This window comes from Carya illinoinensis, chromosome 8 (assembly GCF_018687715.1).
Source record: "Carya illinoinensis cultivar Pawnee chromosome 8, C.illinoinensisPawnee_v1, whole genome shotgun sequence".
Lineage (NCBI taxonomy): Eukaryota > Viridiplantae > Streptophyta > Magnoliopsida > Fagales > Juglandaceae > Carya > Carya illinoinensis.
The window spans coordinates 27,367,959-27,386,518 of record NC_056759.1 but is presented as its reverse complement, the minus strand read 5'-3'; the positions used below and the strand labels follow the sequence as shown (position 1 = coordinate 27,386,518).

At 36.3% G+C, this 18,560-nt stretch overlaps 1 protein-coding gene across 1 annotated transcript; it reads right to left on the bottom strand.

Annotated features, from left to right (window-relative positions):
• Window positions 1-6,985: 6,985 nt before the first annotated feature.
• On the bottom strand, window positions 6,986-10,986 carry LOC122274564 (auxin-responsive protein SAUR50-like). The gene is made up of 3 exons (XM_043083589.1): window positions 10,954-10,986; window positions 10,168-10,301; window positions 6,986-7,486 (listed from the first exon to the last, which is right to left on the bottom strand). Exons 1-3 carry the CDS (start codon window positions 10,984-10,986, stop codon window positions 7,147-7,149), a joined length of 507 nt encoding a protein of 168 aa, XP_042939523.1. The 3' UTR covers window positions 6,986-7,146.
• Window positions 10,987-18,560: the final 7,574 nt, after the last annotated feature.

Sequence of the window (18,560 nt, the reverse complement as noted above, 5' to 3'; positions counted from 1 at the left end):
CCAAGTCAGTTGAGTCTTGATACACAAGTATCTCCTATAGAGCAAATAGGGATGTTTGACAAATTTGAGAATTCTCAAAATTTTCAAAAATTTTTATAACGTTGTTCACAAAGATAATTAGGACTCAAATATGAAATAATTTTAAATTTTAAATTTTCAAAACTTTCATCTAATGATCCCTGCTCAAACACATAAGTCAATACGGTTTTTACAAATTTTAAAATAAAACACAAAAATCAATTCAATTTTTATAAACTTCTATATAAAATTAAGATTCAAAAAACTTTTAAATTTTATTTATTCACTTTCACAAACTCAAATACAACACATACTCTAAAATATATTTTTATTCAACATTTTTCCTCTTCATTTCCAAAATCCAATAAATTAGCATCCTCAGTCAAAAATTTAAATATTATTAATAAACTCTTTACGTACTTTAAACGTCCAAACATGCCTAAATAGTAACACTTTGACAAGAGAGTACCCCCGCGTTTCTTCCTCCCCTAAACCTTATCCTCTCCTAAACGTTATCATCCTAGCTGTGCCATGTCATCTTCTTTCCCTTTCTTTAATTTTGTTCATCCATTTTTGCGCCTTTTTTCTTCATTTTTGTTCAAACATTCAAGGCAAGATCTACACCTCCTCACCCATCTTCACTGAATACACACCCACACCAATGAAATTTACTCATTGCGTTCTACCTCCGCTAGTGCACCACCCATCACTGTCGCCATATCATTAGCGTACAATCCTCATGTGCTATCAAGGGGTGCGTGGCGGCTGCATGCATGCCACTATTTCGCAATGCATTTAAAATCTTTTTTTTTTATGTTTTATCTACCACTGCATGCTGCCAGACTTGAAATACTGTTGGTAAGTGGGACCCATGCACCACCTATATGATGGCGCGTGAAGCCAACACACCTCCCCACTTAGTGGCTACTCGTAGCTTTTTCCTCTTGTTTTGAGAGAATCATATTTTTTCTCTTTTGTTACAAGTAAACATCATTTCTTACTTGCTTTTCCTAAGATCTGGAGGAATAAGATAATTGGATATATTGATCAAGAAGTCAACTACAGTGTAAAATTACCAACTTGGCGCATGATGTTTCAAAATCTTCTTGATGTTCCAAACCGCTTTTTTGGAGTCATTTACTCAGTCTACTAGAGGTAATATAGGCTCAAAACAATTATTTGGCACCTTGCCCATTTTTCGTTTTTAATTATATGGGTTGTATTGATTGTAACGGGGTATTTTGTTAGGGCGTCTCCTTTTATATTCTATTTTTTGGTTTATCGAAAGCTTATTCATGTATATATGTATGTGCACTCAAGACTTTCAAATCGCATGAAACAATTTAGAAGGAGAAAAAGGAAATTATAAGAACGATAAAGGCCTTTCAACGTGGGTCACAATCTATCAAAATTAATGATAGATATTAAAGCCCAATGAATTTTTATGGTCTCAAGGCAAGAAGGTTTCATCACATTTCAAAAGTTACGGACCCAGAAAGTTTGAATAGTAGATAGCAACAATGGTTCTCAATGTCACAGAATGGTATCATTATGGTTGTATTTCAGAAAGTTTAAAGTTGCTACCTAATGGTTGTATCATTAGGTAGCAACTTTAAAGTGTGAGATCGACTTCACATCATGCATGTTCCTGCCATGCCCAGAAAGTGCAACATTCCATTGTAACTAAGTGTCATTTGTAATTTTCTGCCTATTGTTCAAGCTTTTATGACTGCTAACTCTTCAGAGATGGCTATTGCAGCAGAGAAGCTATGGCTGGAGTGTCGCTATGGCTGCATATTTTTTAATTTGGGATATATTAATTTTGTATAATTGACAACCGCGCCTATTTTTTTCTAATTAAGCTCGATTTATTATAATTAAAGGATACAAGAATACATGGATAAGAGGTAGGGGTCCCAACAAACACTCTTTCATAACTAGTGCAACACTAAAGAAATATAAAAATAAACAAGCTCTACAAACAAATAATATTCTCTACCCTTTCCCTCCAAGGGGGAGCCGCAAAAGTGGCAGTTTTTGTACAATCCTAAAAATGGATTGTAATCCCCCGAGCGGAGGTCATTGTGATTTAAGTGACTACATTTTTTCTTGAAATGGCTGTTGGGGAGATCTACTTATTCTTCTTCACGATCTTATAATGGCAAAGTAGGACAACTCTTATAATAAAAAACTTAATAAAAAATCCTAACTCCGTCGTGTTATATGTCATCACAAGACTTCACAATCTACCAATTAAATAATTAGTATATTATTCTTACGCTGGGAAAAAAGTAAAATAAAAAAAAGTGGACCTCATGGATTGTGTCAGAGAGAGAGACTGCCAAGGGACTGAAGAAGGGAGTAAACATCGGGTGCCAACAGTTCAACCTTTTTACTTTTCTTTTTGGATATAAGATGGAGGCGAAGATGGACAAATTGCAATTTGGAATAAATTTGGAAGACTCCAAAGTCTGAGCTGGCGCGTGGGAGCCATGCACTTGCCTCCGTGCAGTCACGACAATCAGATCAGGAAGATCTTATGGTGGCAAGTATTTTGGTCCGACGCATGTGGCAAGATAAGCTTCAGGAAGTGGAGGCGTGTGTGCCCCATGCGCAGCTGTAGGCAATGTGTGAGTTACGTGAGAGTCTTTTCAGAATACCATTGCTTCTATCCGAAGGATTGGCGACCTGCGAGCCTTCTTGTATGATGCGTTTCTTTCGGAGATTGTTGAAAAACTGTATATCGTTCTGTTTTGGCCTTGAAGGAAAAGTAGCAACAGAAACACTAAAAAAAGTGGAAATAATTTTCTTAATCAAGTAGATTGATAGGAAAAGAGGAGCAGGAGGAGGAAGCCAAAGCTTTCCCCTCCTCTCAGGTAATAAAACCAGAATGCGATGGGGTGTTTGGGCTCTGGGACATTGCAGAGAGAGAGAGAGAGAGAGAGAGAGAGAGAGAGAGAGAGGGAGAGGGAGCATCCAAAAACGACAGCACCTATTGGCCCCTTCTAGATGTTTATATAGAGTCAGTCATTTTGAAGGGTTGGTGCAAATATTGCATAGGGGAAAAGGAAAAAAAGGATCACAAGCCTTATCAAATCCAACAATAGCACAAATAACACTAAAATTGAAATTAGATATCAAAGAGAGTGCAATAAGAGAGTGAAATTCGATGTGAGTTGTAATTAAAGTGTCTACAAAATATCTACATTGATCATACAGCAACCATGAAAGAATAAGTACAGAGAGAAAACAAGATTAATAGAGTGATATATAGGTGCTTTAGGGTATTAACAAAGGAGAAATGATATAAGGAAGTCTTACACCACACATATCCCCTTAACCAACATGTAATTTGTCATTTTTATCTTTTTATTTAAACATACACATATTTAAGAATTAAGATAGAAGGAAAAAAATGATAAATCACAAATTGATTAGATGGAGGCGTATGGTAAAGTCTTCCATATAAATTTTATCTTAGCAAATTAGAAGTAATTGGAATGATTAGGTTGAAATTATAAGTAATTGGGGTGGCTTTTTTGGGTGGGGCTTGTAATATATACAATAACTAATATGACAAAAGTTACATTCTCTTATTTTCTCAATGACTCACATTACCAGTGTGATAGGAAATGTATAAGACCAGTTGAATAGGCATTTTAAATTCAATTTGACCAAACTCTAATTCGACTCAATTTGATTATTAAATAGGCTTCGAGCTATAAAAAAATAAAAAAAAGGTTAGAATTGTGGTTAAATGATAAAAACTCATACAAATCTCGCCTAACTTGATTAATATTTGTGAACAATGTCATATAAAGCTCGAGTCAATGCGGTTCGCTCATATTTAATTAACACATACACATACATTGATATATAAAAATACATGCACATTGTATTTTATATATATGTGTGTGTGTATGTGTATAAGGAAATGGAAATGTGGCAAAAAATTACTATATGGTTCTGGAATTGGGAAACATTAAAGATATTGTGCATGTTAATTCAATTAGCAAGTTGTGAAGAGTGCAGACATAAGTATTGTAGGGGATAGTACTTGTGTGGCATTGAGAACCCCAAGAGCAAATAGAATGAGAAGTGAGAGCATATATAAAAGATAATATATGCTCCTTGTGTGTCCGAACTGCCAACATGCATGTATGTCCTTGTATATATTCCTACGACCAACTTGGCATAAATTAGCACTCCAACTTCCTAGTACAAGGGAGACAAACAAATACAGAGATTTTCCTTTTCATTTTTTCTTCTTGATAATTGGCAAATAAAGATAGCTAGCTATAGCAATGAAATTTGTAAAGAGCAAGGAAAGTGTTCCAACTCTTTTTTCATTACCATCATCGACAGTACTGTGTGAGTGAAGACCAAAAAACATTGATGTAAATAGTACTTGATAAAAAAAAAATGATGCCATTTATTGATATGATTAAAGTTAGAGTTATTCTATTATTAAGTCGGTTTGTACAGCACATATCCACATCACTTAAATAATAAGGTTATTTTGTAAGATTTAAATTTTTTTTTAAAAAAAAAAGGATTACAAGGGTACTAACAATGAATTTCATATATATATACACAAGCAACAATCAAGTACTTTCGTATTTTCAAAATTGTCTCAATGTATAGTTTTTAATATATATATATATATATATATATATATATGTATGTATGGATGTATGTATGTATATATAATAAGATATAAGCCAAAAGCTCAAATTAAGCAAATGGTTTTCAAGTCAATGAGAATGATGAGTATAGGAGACAATAATGGTGTGGAGAGCATGAACAGTACAGACCCCGATGATTATGAATCTCATATTCATTTAGCTAGGTATACTTTCTACTGTTTGTTGTCATTTGGGAGTCTAAGAGAATAATGGAGAGTAAGAAAGGAAAAAGTAATCTTTGTATTATGTAACACAATTTGCAAATGAAAGTCTTAAAACAGAAGCAAAATAAAGACAACCAAAAGTTTTCAAATGAGAATGAGATGGTTTAGTCGAAGGGAAAAGAGAACCTCATAAGGAGACTTGCTATTGCAAAGTAGTGGTGTAGGAAAAATATTAATTATATGGACTGTAGTTAAAATACTATCACTCAAGAATTTTAGACGTAAAGAAGATTGAAACATAATAGCTCAAGCAAATATTAAGGATTTGTTGGTGGTTACGTTCCACAATAGCATTTTGTTAAGAGTATAAGGAAAACTCTTTCGATGTAAACACCATGGGAAGTGAAGAAATGTTTCATATCAAATTCAGAACCACTATAGAATCGAATGATTTTAATAGTACAATGATATTGTATTTGAACAAACTTGAAGAAGGATTGAATGTATTCTCTCTTTCAAAGCTTGATTTCATGAGATAAATCCATGTACATCGACTGAAATCATCTACCACAGTAAGAAAGTAGTGAAAATCGTAATATGAAGACACAAAAAATGATCCCCAAATATCAGTACTATGAATAAAATCAAAAATAGAAGAAAAAACAAAATTACTACTAGGAAAAGGCGACCTTTTTGGTTTTGCAAGGGAACAAATCTTACAATAAGTACATTATTTGACATTGAAGCATGAAATTCATTAGGAAATTCATGAACTTAAAACTGCATTGGGGAGGGATCAAGAAATATGGCATAATATACGATGCTATAGTTCAAAAAAATTATTGACAAATTTCCTAGAATAACAGTTGGAAAATGAAACAGAGAATCATTAGTAGTCTAATATGAATCTTGCAATAAATCATAAATGCTTTGGTTTTGTTTATCCACACCAATCGTCTTCCAGTTGGAGATCATGTCCTATAAGAAACAAAAATTACGAAAGAAAATGAGGCAACAAGGTACATAGTTGAGCTGCTAATTTATTAATTGAAATGAGTTGCAATGAAAGGATGAACATAAAAATAAAAAGTAAATAAATAAATAAAAACATCTTTAAAAAAAAAAAAAGATTAGCATGCATGTGGTTGATTAGGTTAAAAAAGACTGCGATTGAAGCATGGAAATAAGTTGTTCGCACTACACTTGAGAAGATGGCATGATTAGACCATAATTATTGAGTAAAGAATTATCAGTGAAAACTTAATTTGCAGTATGAGAAACTGACTCCAATACCATAATAGAATAGTGGAGAGAGAGAAATTAGGCAGAAGTAATCTTTGTATTATGTATCGTAATTCGCAAATAAAATTCTATATGTATTTATCTGCATGAAGTCATGAGTCTAACTAACTATATTAACAGAATGATAGCCACTTGTATAGATTAGTAATTAAAAGAGTCATTAGAGGATTAAAAGCTAGGTATAATTTAGTTAGGAAATTGCGAAAGAAAGAGAGAGAGACAGAGACAGAGAGACAGAGAGATCAAAGAGAGACAGAGACACAGAGAGAGAGAGAGAGCTAATGCGAAAGAGTGGAATCTTCTTTCATGGATCGATGCGCTTTTCACATGCATTGTCTCAGAGTGATTCAGCATTAAGGTTGTCAGTTCTCAAGAAAAATTTTCCTTTGAACGATATTTTTGATATGCTAAGGATATTATCAAAAAAGAGGTGATATTTGTAATCTTAGAATATATATATATATATAGATATATATTCTTTTCTTTTAAAAGAAAAAGGTTGATAAATCTAAATTCTGTATGAAAAAATTATTTATAGTAGATTTTACATTTTTTAAAATGAAATTCACAGACTTTGCACATCATGACACGATATCTAGTTTTATTCTTTATCAAATACATTGATTGAACATAAGTGATGGGGACTCTGGTTCCCTTTTTCTTTGTGAATAAAATATATATCTTGACCACGTATTATATGAGAAAATGATCTAGTGTTTCCGAATAGATAATAGGCAATAATTTAAGAAGGAAAGCGTGATATAGTTATCAAAGTGGATTAGGTTAAATGCAATTATCACAATAATGCTAATTGGTATATCTACTTTATCGGGCAGCCAAACATATCATAAAGCGCCAGCCGTTCTAGAGAGTAAAAAGTTTGTCAAAAGGCTGATTATATAGGCTACGATCAATGAATCTCTTCCCTCAAATTAGTTGTAGCAGAAGTTAGTTTATATTTCCAAAGAACCCTATTTTCAGTCGTCATAACTTGATCTGGTCATCGACGTTAGAGACCTAAACACAACTTCTTCATGATTAAAGCCAAACTCTTCCTCAGATCTTTGAAGCAGACTTTGGAACTTCGGGTGAGCCAGCCATGAAATGGGAATGACGTATCTGCTTCTGTTCTCTCCCACATAGACAACAAAATGGCCTTTTGGCACATCATCAGGAAGGTCCTCTTCATTATTGTAGCCATTCTTCTTCCCAAAGCTTGAGCATCTTTCCAGAATATGCTTCAAAGCTGCTGCATGAGGAAGTTTGCTAGATTTTTTAGAGCCATTTTTCACCAAGATAATGCTTTGACAATTTGTGCTAAGGAAGGGTTAGGGTACTAGCTAGTAGCCAGAAAGAGGTGTGAAGTTTGGAAGGGAGGTAGAGGGCATTTATGGTGAGGTTTGGATGGGAGGGAGATCAGAAAACAACTATTATTATACTTGGAAAAATAGAAACTTCAACTGATGACTTGCCAAGTGACCAAGTCAGTTGTGCTTGATATGCAAGTATCTCCTACACAGCGAATAGGGATGTTTGACGAATTTGAGGATTCTCTAAATTTTCGACAATTTTTATAATTTCATTTACAAAGATTAAAACTTAAATACAAAATATTTTTCAATTTCAAATTTTTAAAACTTTTTATCTAATGATCCCTACTCAAACACATAAATCAATACAATTTTTATAAATTTCAAAATAAAACATAAAAATCAATAGAATTTTTATAAACTTTAAAATAAAATTTATATTAAAAAATTTATATTTAAACAATTTTTTAATTTTATTTATTCACTTTCACAAATTTCAATATAACACATATTATAAAATATATTTTTATTCAACATTTTTCCTCTTCATTTCTAAAATCTAATAAAACATCTTCATTCAAATATTTAACTTTTATTCATAAATTATTTACATACTTTAAACATCTAAACATGCCTAGGTAGTAACACTTTGACAAGAGAGTACCCCCATGTTTCGTCCTCCCCTAAACCTTATCCTCTCCTAAACCTTATCATCCTCCCTGTGTCATGTCATCTCCTTTCCCTTTCTTTAATTTTGTTCCTCCATTTCTACGTCTGTTTACTTCAATCTTGTTCAAACGTTTATCTACACCTCGATCCTCACCCAGCGTCACTGAATACATGCCCCCACCAATGAAATCTACTCATTGTGTTCTGCAACCGCCAGTGCATGCACTGCCCTTCTCTATTGTCGTACCATTAGCGCACAGTCCTAATGTGCCGCCATGGGTGTGCGGCGGCCACGTGCCACTATTTTACAATGCATTTAAAATCTTTATCTATTGCCAGACTTGAAATGATTTTAGTACGCAACTACTCAACACCCCAATATCTTATCTTTTTTTTAATTTTTATTATTTTATTTTTTATTAAATATTTAATATATAAATAATAAATAAAATAATTAAATTAATTTAAAAAGAATAAATTCAAAAAAACATATTAAAAAAATATTAAAAAATTAAAAAATGGTAAGATATTAAGATGTTAGAAGATTGTGTAGATTTTTTCAACTTGAAATACGAATAGTTAATAAAAATTAAAAATCTCATCTCATCTCAATTTATCATTATATTTTTTTTAAATTTTTATATAAAATATAATAAATAATTTAATTTTTTTAAATTTTAATATAAAATTAATATTTAAAAATTATATCTCAATAATATTTTATTTATTACTATTTAAAATATTTTATCTCATTTCATATCGTCTGCATAACTAAATAAGCCTAAATGGGACGTATAGGTGGTACGTGAAGCCAACACACCTCCCCAGTTAGTGGCTACTCGTAACTTTTTCCTCTTGTTTTGAGAGAATCATATTTTTTTTCTCTTTTTTTAGAAGTAAACATCATTTCTTACTTCATTTTCCTAAGATTTGAGGAATAAGATAATTGGATATATGAAGAAGTAAACTACCATGTAAAATTACCAACTTGGGCTTTTAGCCTCAGTTTTGCAAAGTCTTCTTGATGTTTCAAACTGCTCTTTGGGAGTAATTTACACTCAATCTACTGGAGGAAATATGGGCTCAAAACAATTATTTGGCACCATTGCCATTTTTTTGTTTTTAACTATATGGTTTGTATTATTGATTGTAACGGGGAATTTTGTTACGGCGTCTCCTTTTATATTCTATTTTTTGACTTATTCAAGTACATATTCATGTATGTACACGCAAGACTTTCAAATCGTATAAAATATTTTAGAAGTAAAAAAAGGAAATAAGAACGATAAAGGCCCTTCAACGTGGGTCGACGCAATCCATCAAAATGGTTTTGTTTGGCCACTAAGAATTCTCATATGAAAATTTTAAGTTTTAAGATTATATTAAAATATTTTATTTTAATATTATTATTATTTTAAGATTTAAAAAAATTAAGAAAAAGTTAAATTATTTATTATATTTTGTATAGAAATTTAGGAAAGTTGTAATGATGAGATGAAAATTTTGTATTTAAAATAAAAAATTCAAATGCCAAACAAAAGTCCAATGATTTTTATGGTCTCAAGGCAAGAAAGTTTCATCACATTTCAAAGTTTCGGACCCAGAAAGTTTGAATAAATGGTTCTCAATGTTACAGAATGATATCATTATGGTTGCCTTTCAGATTGACTTCACAATATCATGGCTCCTGCCATGCCCAGAAAGTGCAACATTCCATTCTAAGTAAGTGTCATTTGTAATTTTCTGCCTATTGTTCGAGCTTTTATGACTGCTAACTCTTCAGAGATGGCTATTGCAGCAGAGAAGCTTATGGAGTGTCACTATGGCTCATGCATATTTTCTAATTTAGGATCTATTAATTTTGTATAATTGACAACAGCACCTATTTTTTTTCTAATTAAGCTCGATTTATTATAATTAATGGATACAAGAATACATGAATAAGGGGCAGGTCCCGACAAAAACTTTCATAACTAGTACAATACTAAAGAAATATAAAAATAAATGAGAACTAAAAACAAATAAATGTGTTGGGAGAGTTTTTCGTCAGTGGCCTGAGGCCCACAGGGCCAGCCAAGCCCAACATCAAGCAAATTCCTCATATTCCAGATAGGCCAAAACCTGCAAGAGCTTTCCAATGGATCGGGAAGAACCTGCGACTCATGTTATAAATCGGGTATAACTATCCAGGCCAAGATGGGATGCTACAGGAAAAGCACAAGAAGCCAAGCCAAATGAATGAGAAAGAAGCACACCAAGAGAAATGGACTAGACTCAAAGCAGCATCAGAGGATCACGCCTCATTAAATAAAATCACCAAACAATCACACCGCATTAATGACTTATCCCAGAGGGCAACGCTGCATTAAAGACAGTATGGTGGAGGGAGTTCAGGGAGGACTTCCCTTCCCCCCAGCCTGCAGGGTATGGCCATCTGAACCTTAGGGCTGGGTATATAAGGTCCATCGACTTTCAGTTAAAAGGATTGGCTTTCTCTCTAATTAAATCTTCCTGCTAAAACTTTGCATTCACTCTCTTCTCTTATTCCTTAGTAAGTTATTATTGACTTAGGCATCAAAGGTTACCTGGGCTACCCTAGGGCCACTCTTCCCAATCACTTCTTTGTTGTTGTAGGCCTTGGAAACAAAAGACCCAGATTGCTTAGAACCTAGCCAAATGGTGTACGAAACACGTCATTAAAAATTGGCGCTATCTGTGGGATCCGAAGAATTCCGAAAGAAAATGTTTCATTCATATGCCTACAAAAACTTCTTCTCAATTGGTATGGAATCGGGAAGAAGAAACCTCAGGCAACATGTAGACAAGGTTTGCAGCCATGGAACAGCTCGTTGAAAGGCTCACCAAACAGAGATGGATGCTCTTCACGAAGAGAACTAGGCTCTCAAAGAAAACCTCCAAAAGTCAACACAAGGAGATCCAAGTGCCAGTGAGAACTAAGAGTGCCGAAGGGAAGAGAAGGGAGACAATGACTAAGAGGAGAGGAAGCACATGCAAGATGAGCTACGCAACCTCAAGGGAAAGTATGAGGAAGTGATAAGAAAGATGGGAAGCTCATCTATAATGAGCCAACTACTTGTCAGTACGGGTTTGCCCTACAGTGCAAAAGTAACAACGGTGCCTTTACTACCAAAATTCTGGGGCCCACCCATGGAGGAGTATGACAGGACCCAAGACCCAATTGAGCATTTTGAGACTTTCAAAACTCAAACAACGTTGCATGGGTTCCCTAAGGAGGTGGCCTATAGAGCCTTCCCACTGACTTTGAGAAGACTAGCAAGGACATGGTTCGACTCCCTGGCGCTCAACTCCATTGAAAATTTTAACGAGTTGACTCTCTTATTCCTCACCCATTTCATGGCCAGTAGGAGAAGAAGGCGCCCTGCTGCCTTTCTCCTCACCATCAAGCAAAGGGAATATGAAAACTTGAAAACCTATCTGGCCAAATTTAACAAGGAGCACATGACCGCAAAGGACCTAGACGAAAAAATCACCTTGGCAGCACTCCTCGAAGGAATTTAGCCTCGGTCCGCATTCATGGCTAAACTGGCTAAAAGGACCCCCGTGACTCTTCGAGAATTCGTGAATCAATCTAACAATTTCATAAATGTTGAGGATACCCTCGGTGCCTTGGCCAAACCCAAGCAACAAGAGCTAGCTAAAGCGAGCGGACAAAAGAGGAAAGGCGCAAACCAAAGGCCACACTCGGGAGAAGACCGAAAGGAAGCAGTGGGAGGTGAGAAAAGAAGAGTTTACCATGAGGAATATACCACATTGGCACAACCGGTCGACGTTCACTGTCACCAAGGAGGATAAACAACCAACCCCAGATTAGCATCGTTACTATACTTATCATCAGTCGACCACCCATAGTACCGGGCAATGCCGTTCATACTGGAGGGACCAAGTGCCACCACGATACCCTCCATCACTACAAATGGAATAGCCGTGGAGGGGGTATTCTCTGGAAAGGAGTCCCAACAGAGGTTATCAAAAAATGAGGCTGGAGAGGTCAAATGGGAACCACCGCATGTCCCTCCACAACAATCGGCCAAGAGGTACCCCCCGCAGGAGAAATCTGTACCATCCCTAAAGGTTTTTTCAATGGAGACGCAACTTCATCTAGAAGGAAAGCCCATGCGAGAGAAGCTCAATATCAGGAGGTATACTTGGCCTTTTATCGCCCCACTAAGTACCGTAGGGATGAGCCTACTCCCATAATCTCCTTTGGAGAAACCAGCAAGGAGGGAGCCTTCTATCTACATGACAACGCATTGGTAGTCACCATGTAGATCGCAAACTTCACCACCAGAAGAATTATCATCGACAATAGCAGCTCGGTAGATATCTTGTTTTGGGATGCATTTGTCCTCATGGGAGTAAACGCGGCTCAGCTCCTGCTGGCCATAATGCCACTCAAGGGCTTCTCAGGAGAAATAATCCAACCAATTGGGACGATCGCCTTATCAGTCTTGGTAGGCAACCCTCCTCGCACCGCCTTGGTCATGGTTGACTTCATAATAGTAAGAGCTTCCTCCACCTACAATGCCATCATCGGTCGCCCAACGCTCAACAAACTGAAAGCAATTACCTCCACCTACCACATAAAGGTAAAGTGCCCAACGGCCTAAGGGGTGGGTGAGATATGAGGAGAAGCCTCAACACAAGAATGCTACGTGTAGGAGCTGAAGCCAACGGGGGTAGGAACAACACCCAACACAAATATGCGCCTCTCATGAAGCTGCAACAAGCTCTTGCCATAACACGAGCTGTCTTGACTAGGGGGAGGAAGAAGGGCACGTAAGAAAGAAAAGGAAAAGAGGCAACTTGGTCTCCCTTTGATTTTGTAAATTTGATCCCCTTTTATGTGAACTATACTTAATGAAAAGTGCTAGTCTTTTTTCGAGATTCAGTGAAACAAGTCTCCAGTTGCAGTTACTTCATCTAAACTCTAAATCTTCATCGACTGATTACCTCCCCATGGGGTAACAAAGGGATGGGTGTAATACTAAAGGCTACTTTACCCCCGCGATGGAGTGCAGGCCTATCCTCAAACAGCCTGACACACTATTACCTTCGTCGTAGGTGTTGACCAAAGACTGGAGCTGGATCAATTAGACATATTGTCCAAACAAATTACCTCTTTCAGGGCAACAAAGAGCGAGATGAGCTAGAGGCCATCTCGACTCTCCTGCAGGGGAGAGCTAGTCCAGTCCCGAGGTTGCCCGAACATTATCTCATTCTGCCACAATAAAGAGTGGGTACAGTACCAGCCTGGCCCTCACAAAGAAAGGGAGCAGGTTCAATCAAATATACTGCTCAAACAAATTATCTCCAAGTAAGGGTCAATAGGCAGAGTTAACCCCTGGTTAGGCCAACCTGCACTACGAAAGAGAGTGAGACCAGCCTAGAGGCTGCTCGAAAATTACCCCATCCAGTCCCGATAAAGGGATGATTACCTCCCCCGAGGAAATAAATAGAGAAAGAGTGTGATTTGAGGCGCCTTTACCTCTCCATCGATAGAGTGCGAGTCTATCCTCAACAACCAACACACATTACCTTCGTCAAAAGTCTCAACCAAAGACAGGAGTGGGTCCAGTCAGACATATTGCCCGAACAGATTACCTCCCACTGGGGCACCAAAGGGCGAGATGAGCCAGAGGCCATCTTGACCCTCCTGCAGGAGAGAGCAGGTATTGCTCTGAGGTTGCTTAAACATTACCTTGTTTGGCCACGATGAAGAGTGGGCACAGCACCAGCCTGGCCCTTACTCCCCTTTCCTGCAACATCAACCCATGGGAGTGGGTTCAGTCAGACATACTGCCCAAATAGACTACCTCCACGTAACGGCCGACAAGCGGAACTAACTCCGAGTTAGACCCACCTCCTTTGCAGAGGAGAGCAGGACTAGCCCAAAGGCTACCCGAACATTACCTCATCCCATCGCGGCAAATGGATGACGACCTCCTTGAGGGACTAAAGGGGAGGGTGTGGCTTGAGGTGCCTCTACCCCTCCCTAAGTGGAGTGCGAGATAGTCCTAAGACTAGCCGTCTAAACCTCAAAATGAACTACATGCTCAGCTGAACAGGTACAGGTCGGTGACTAACAAATAGTAGATTGTATTTTGATTCCGATTTTACAGGGCATGGGAATTCAATGGGTGAGTTCTGGCTTATGCACCACTCATCGGCTATCGCCGAGGGTCAACGAGGCATGCCCAATCTTACAAACAATGCGACCTCCACAAAGTATTCAGGCAAGTCCAAGCTTATGCACCCTCGCACCCTTTCACCAAGCACGACGTCCAATGAGGCACGCCCGATCTTACATACCACGTGACCTCCACACAAGTATTCAGGCCAGTCCAGGCGTACGCTCCACTCAACCCCTCTCACCGAGGGTCAACGAGACTCGTCTGGTCTTACATACAGCGTGACTTTAACAAAATATTCGGGCAAGTCTAGGCGTACGCACCACTCACCCCCTTTCACCGAGGGTCAACGAGGCATGCCCGATCTTACATACCACACGACCTTGACAAAATATTTAGGCAAGTTCAGGCTTATGCGCCCCTCCCCCTTTCTCGCCGAGCGCGAGGGCCAATGAGGTGTACTCAGTCTTACATACCATGTAACCTCCACAAAGAATTTGGGCCAATTCAGGCTTACGCACCCCTCCCCCCTCCTCACTGAGTGCGAGGGCCAACGAGGCGCGTCTGGTCTTACATGTCGCACAACCTCCACAAAGTATTTGGGCGAGTTCAAGTTTACGCACCCCCGCCCCCCCCCCCCTCTCCTTGCTGACCGTGAGGACCTGATCTTACATACCGCATGACCTCCATATAGTATTTGTGCGAGTTTAGGCTTACACGCCCCTCTAGAATTTTAGAGGTAAAGAAGATTGAAACATAATAGCATAAGCAATATTAAGGATTTGTTGGTATTTATGTTCCACAATAGCTTTTTTTTGTGGAGTATAAGGATAACTCTTTTGATGTAAAACACCATGGAAAGTGAAGAAATGTTTCCTATCAAATTCAGAACCACTATCAAATCGAATGATTTTAATAGTACAATGATATTGTCTTTAAACAAACTTGAAGAATGATTGAATGTATTCTCTGTTTCAGATCTTGATTTCATGAGATAAATCTATGTACGTCGACTGAAATCATCTACCACAGTAAGAAAGTACGTAGTGAAAACCATAATATGAAGACATAGAAAAGGGTTCCCAAATATTACAATGAACAAGATCAAAAAATAGAAGAAGAAACAAAATTACTACTAGAAAAAGGCAACCTTCTTGGTTTTGCAAGGGGGCAAATCTTACATTAAGTATATTATTTGACATTGAAGCATGAAATTCCTTAGGAAATTTATGAACTAAAAACTGCATTCGTGAGGGAGAAATATGGCCTAATATACGATGCCATAGTTCAAAAACATTATTGACAAATTTCCTAGAATAACATTTGGAAAATGAAACAGAAGAATCATCAGCAGTCTAATGTGAATCTTGCAATAAATGATAAAGGCTTTGGTTTTGTTTACCCACACCAATCGTCTTACAGTCGAAGAGGTCCTATAAGAAATAAAAATTATGAAAGAAAATGAGGCAACAAGGTACGTGGTTGAGGTGCTAATTTACTAATTGAAATGAGGTCGCAATGAAAGAATGGAACATAAAAAAAATAAAAAGAAGTTTTGAAAAAACAAGATTAGTAGATGGTTGATTAGGTGAAAAAAGACTAAGATTGAAGCATGGAAATAGGTTGTTGACACTGCTCTTGATAAAATGGCATGATTAGACCAAAATTGAGTAAAGAATTATCAGTGAAAACTTAATTTGCAATATGATAAACTGACTCTAATACCATAATAAAATACTGGAGAGCATCAAGGAATTAGGAAGAAGTAAGTAATCTTTGTATTATATATAATAATTCGTAAATAAAAGTCTATATATATATATATATATATATATTCCAGTTAAGAAAATGATAGCCACATGTATATATTAATAAAAAGAGTCATTAAAGGATGGAAATATGGGTATAATTTAGCTAGGAAATTGCAGAAGAAAGAGAGAGATCGAGAGAGAGATGATGTGAAAGCTAGCGTGTGGAATCTTTTTTCATGGATGCGCTTTTCACATGCTTTGTCCCAGAGTTGAATTCCTTTAAGGTACGTTCTTAGTTCTCAAGAAAAAATTTCTTTCCTTTTGATACTGTAACAATATTATCATAAAAGAATATTATATTTATAATTTTAAAATATGTAAATTTTATATATATTTTTAAAAAAATAGATAAATTTAAAATTCGTATGAAAAAATCATTAACAGTAAATTTTACTTTTTTCTAAATGAAGTTCAAAGAATTTTGATATCTAGTTTTACTCTATATCAAATAGATTGATTGAACATAAGTGATGGGAATTCTGGGCCCCTTTTTCTTTCCTGAATAAAATATCTAGACCATGTATTATAGGAGAAAATGATCTAGTGTTTCGGAACTGATAGAAGGCAATAATTTAAGAAGAAAAGCGTGATATAGTTATCAAAGTGGATTAGGTTAAATGCAATTATCACACTAATGCTAATTAATTGGTATATATGGGTACGTAGGACAAGGGACCAAGAATTCATCCCTAATCAAAGGAACGTATATCACCAGTTAATTGGGTGGTGAGAGTGAGACTTACTTGCATGTGCGCCACACGTGCAAGAAACAAAATAAATAAATAAAAATATAAATGGAGAGGAAATTATGTGTTTCATGTGTTGATGATATCTTAACTTTGATCTTAGGCACCATTTGGATAGCAAGATTGTCGCATCTCATTTTATCTCAACATCCAAATATCATAAACAGAATCATTTTTTATTTACAAATTTTTAACTTTTTTTTGTAATCATTACAATTTTTTTAAATTTTTAAACAAAATATAAAAATTAATTCAGCTTTTTCAAATCTCAAAACAAAAAATATATTAAAAAATTATATTCTAACAATATTTTTATTCAAGTTTTTTTCTCTTTCATCTTTCAAACTCCCATAAAATATGCCCACACCCCGCCTCGGCAGGGAGAATACCCAGTGGGGGTGGGGAGCAGACTGACCCCATTAGGGCCCGATCCCACCCCCCTCTCCGCTTCACCATATATTAAAAAATATTTTTTATATATAATAAGTCTTATAGTACTTAAGTATGACTATTGTATTACAGTGACTTCCTATATAAAGATTGCCTAAGAGATTAAGACAATTCAAAATATAACACTAATGAGTTTATATTCTTTTTATATTTATAAATTTTTTAGACTCAATAAATTAGCTTAGAGGAGGGAGGCGAGGTGGATGAGATTTTTGACCCCGCCCCTTCGCATCAAGGCGGGGTGCGGGGTGAAAACCCTGCCCCATTATGGTGTGGGGCAAGGTCCAGAAAATGGTCGCCCCCACCCCGCACTATACTGGTAGCACCCCGATTTAGATCTCACCATCCCTACACTAGTACTAGAGAATCTGAATCCAAGACGACCAAAGTACTATGGCATTGCTAGGTATTTTTCTCTCTTCTTTTTCTATTTTTAAATACAAGAAAAAAATGTGCAAGGGATCAGGGGATAAACTTATCAGAAATGCTAAATCCACACATGGAGATCCCGACAGTGATTTTTTTTTTTTTTTTAAACTTAGTGATTAAGTAAGTGTTTTTTAAGTTATGTTGTATTTTTTTTTTTAATATTTAAAATCATTGAAAAAATAGCAAAAAAAAAAATTGCACCCATGTGTGGCTGACTCTAAATTACCTATTACTCACAAATAATCATTTTGGAGGGACCTCATGAGGGCTCAGATGATCATAAGAGCCATTAGATCCTCCCCACCACCCTCGTTCATAATCCTATCCGTACGTACAATACAGCCAGATCACGTCGCTATTGTATAACACCTTTTATCTTTCTTTCCCGGAACATAAACAGGAATATCGTTATCACTTTCTAGCTAGCCAAAGAATCCAAAATTTTTTTGTGAATGACAAAAGAAAGTTAACAACCAATGTAGTGGCCATGCATCCCCACCTGATCAGGATGATATCATGATTCTGACAACTCTGGTTTTTCTTGTTTAATTTCTCAGAAGTCGGGATTTTATTTTCTGTGTCATTCATGTATTTTTTTCATGAAGAGCACAAGCACCTAGGGAAGCCGGAATATGATCAAGAGTTGATGCTTAATACTCGTGTAAAATATTGGACGCAGATTCAAAGTACGCGAGAATGAATTCCAATCTTCCAAGCCCGTATACCAGAATATGTATAAATGTGTGTGTGTGTGTGTGTGTTATAAGCAGTATGGTCAGAACATAACACTGATACGAAAATGGTTG

Bases quoted from the DNA above. Each gene is read 5' to 3' on its own strand.
- LOC122274564 (XM_043083589.1), bottom strand. From the start codon at position 10,986: ATGGCTGCAAACCTTGTCTACATGTTGCCTGAG. The intron at 10,302-10,953 runs GTTTCTTCTTCC...CATGAGTCGCAG, and splicing joins TTGTCTACATGTTGCCTGAG to GTTCTTCCCGATCCATTGGA. The intron at 7,487-10,167 runs GTTTTTAGTTCT...ACCCTTCCTTAG, and splicing joins CTCTCCCAACACATTTATTT to CACAAATTGTCAAAGCATTA.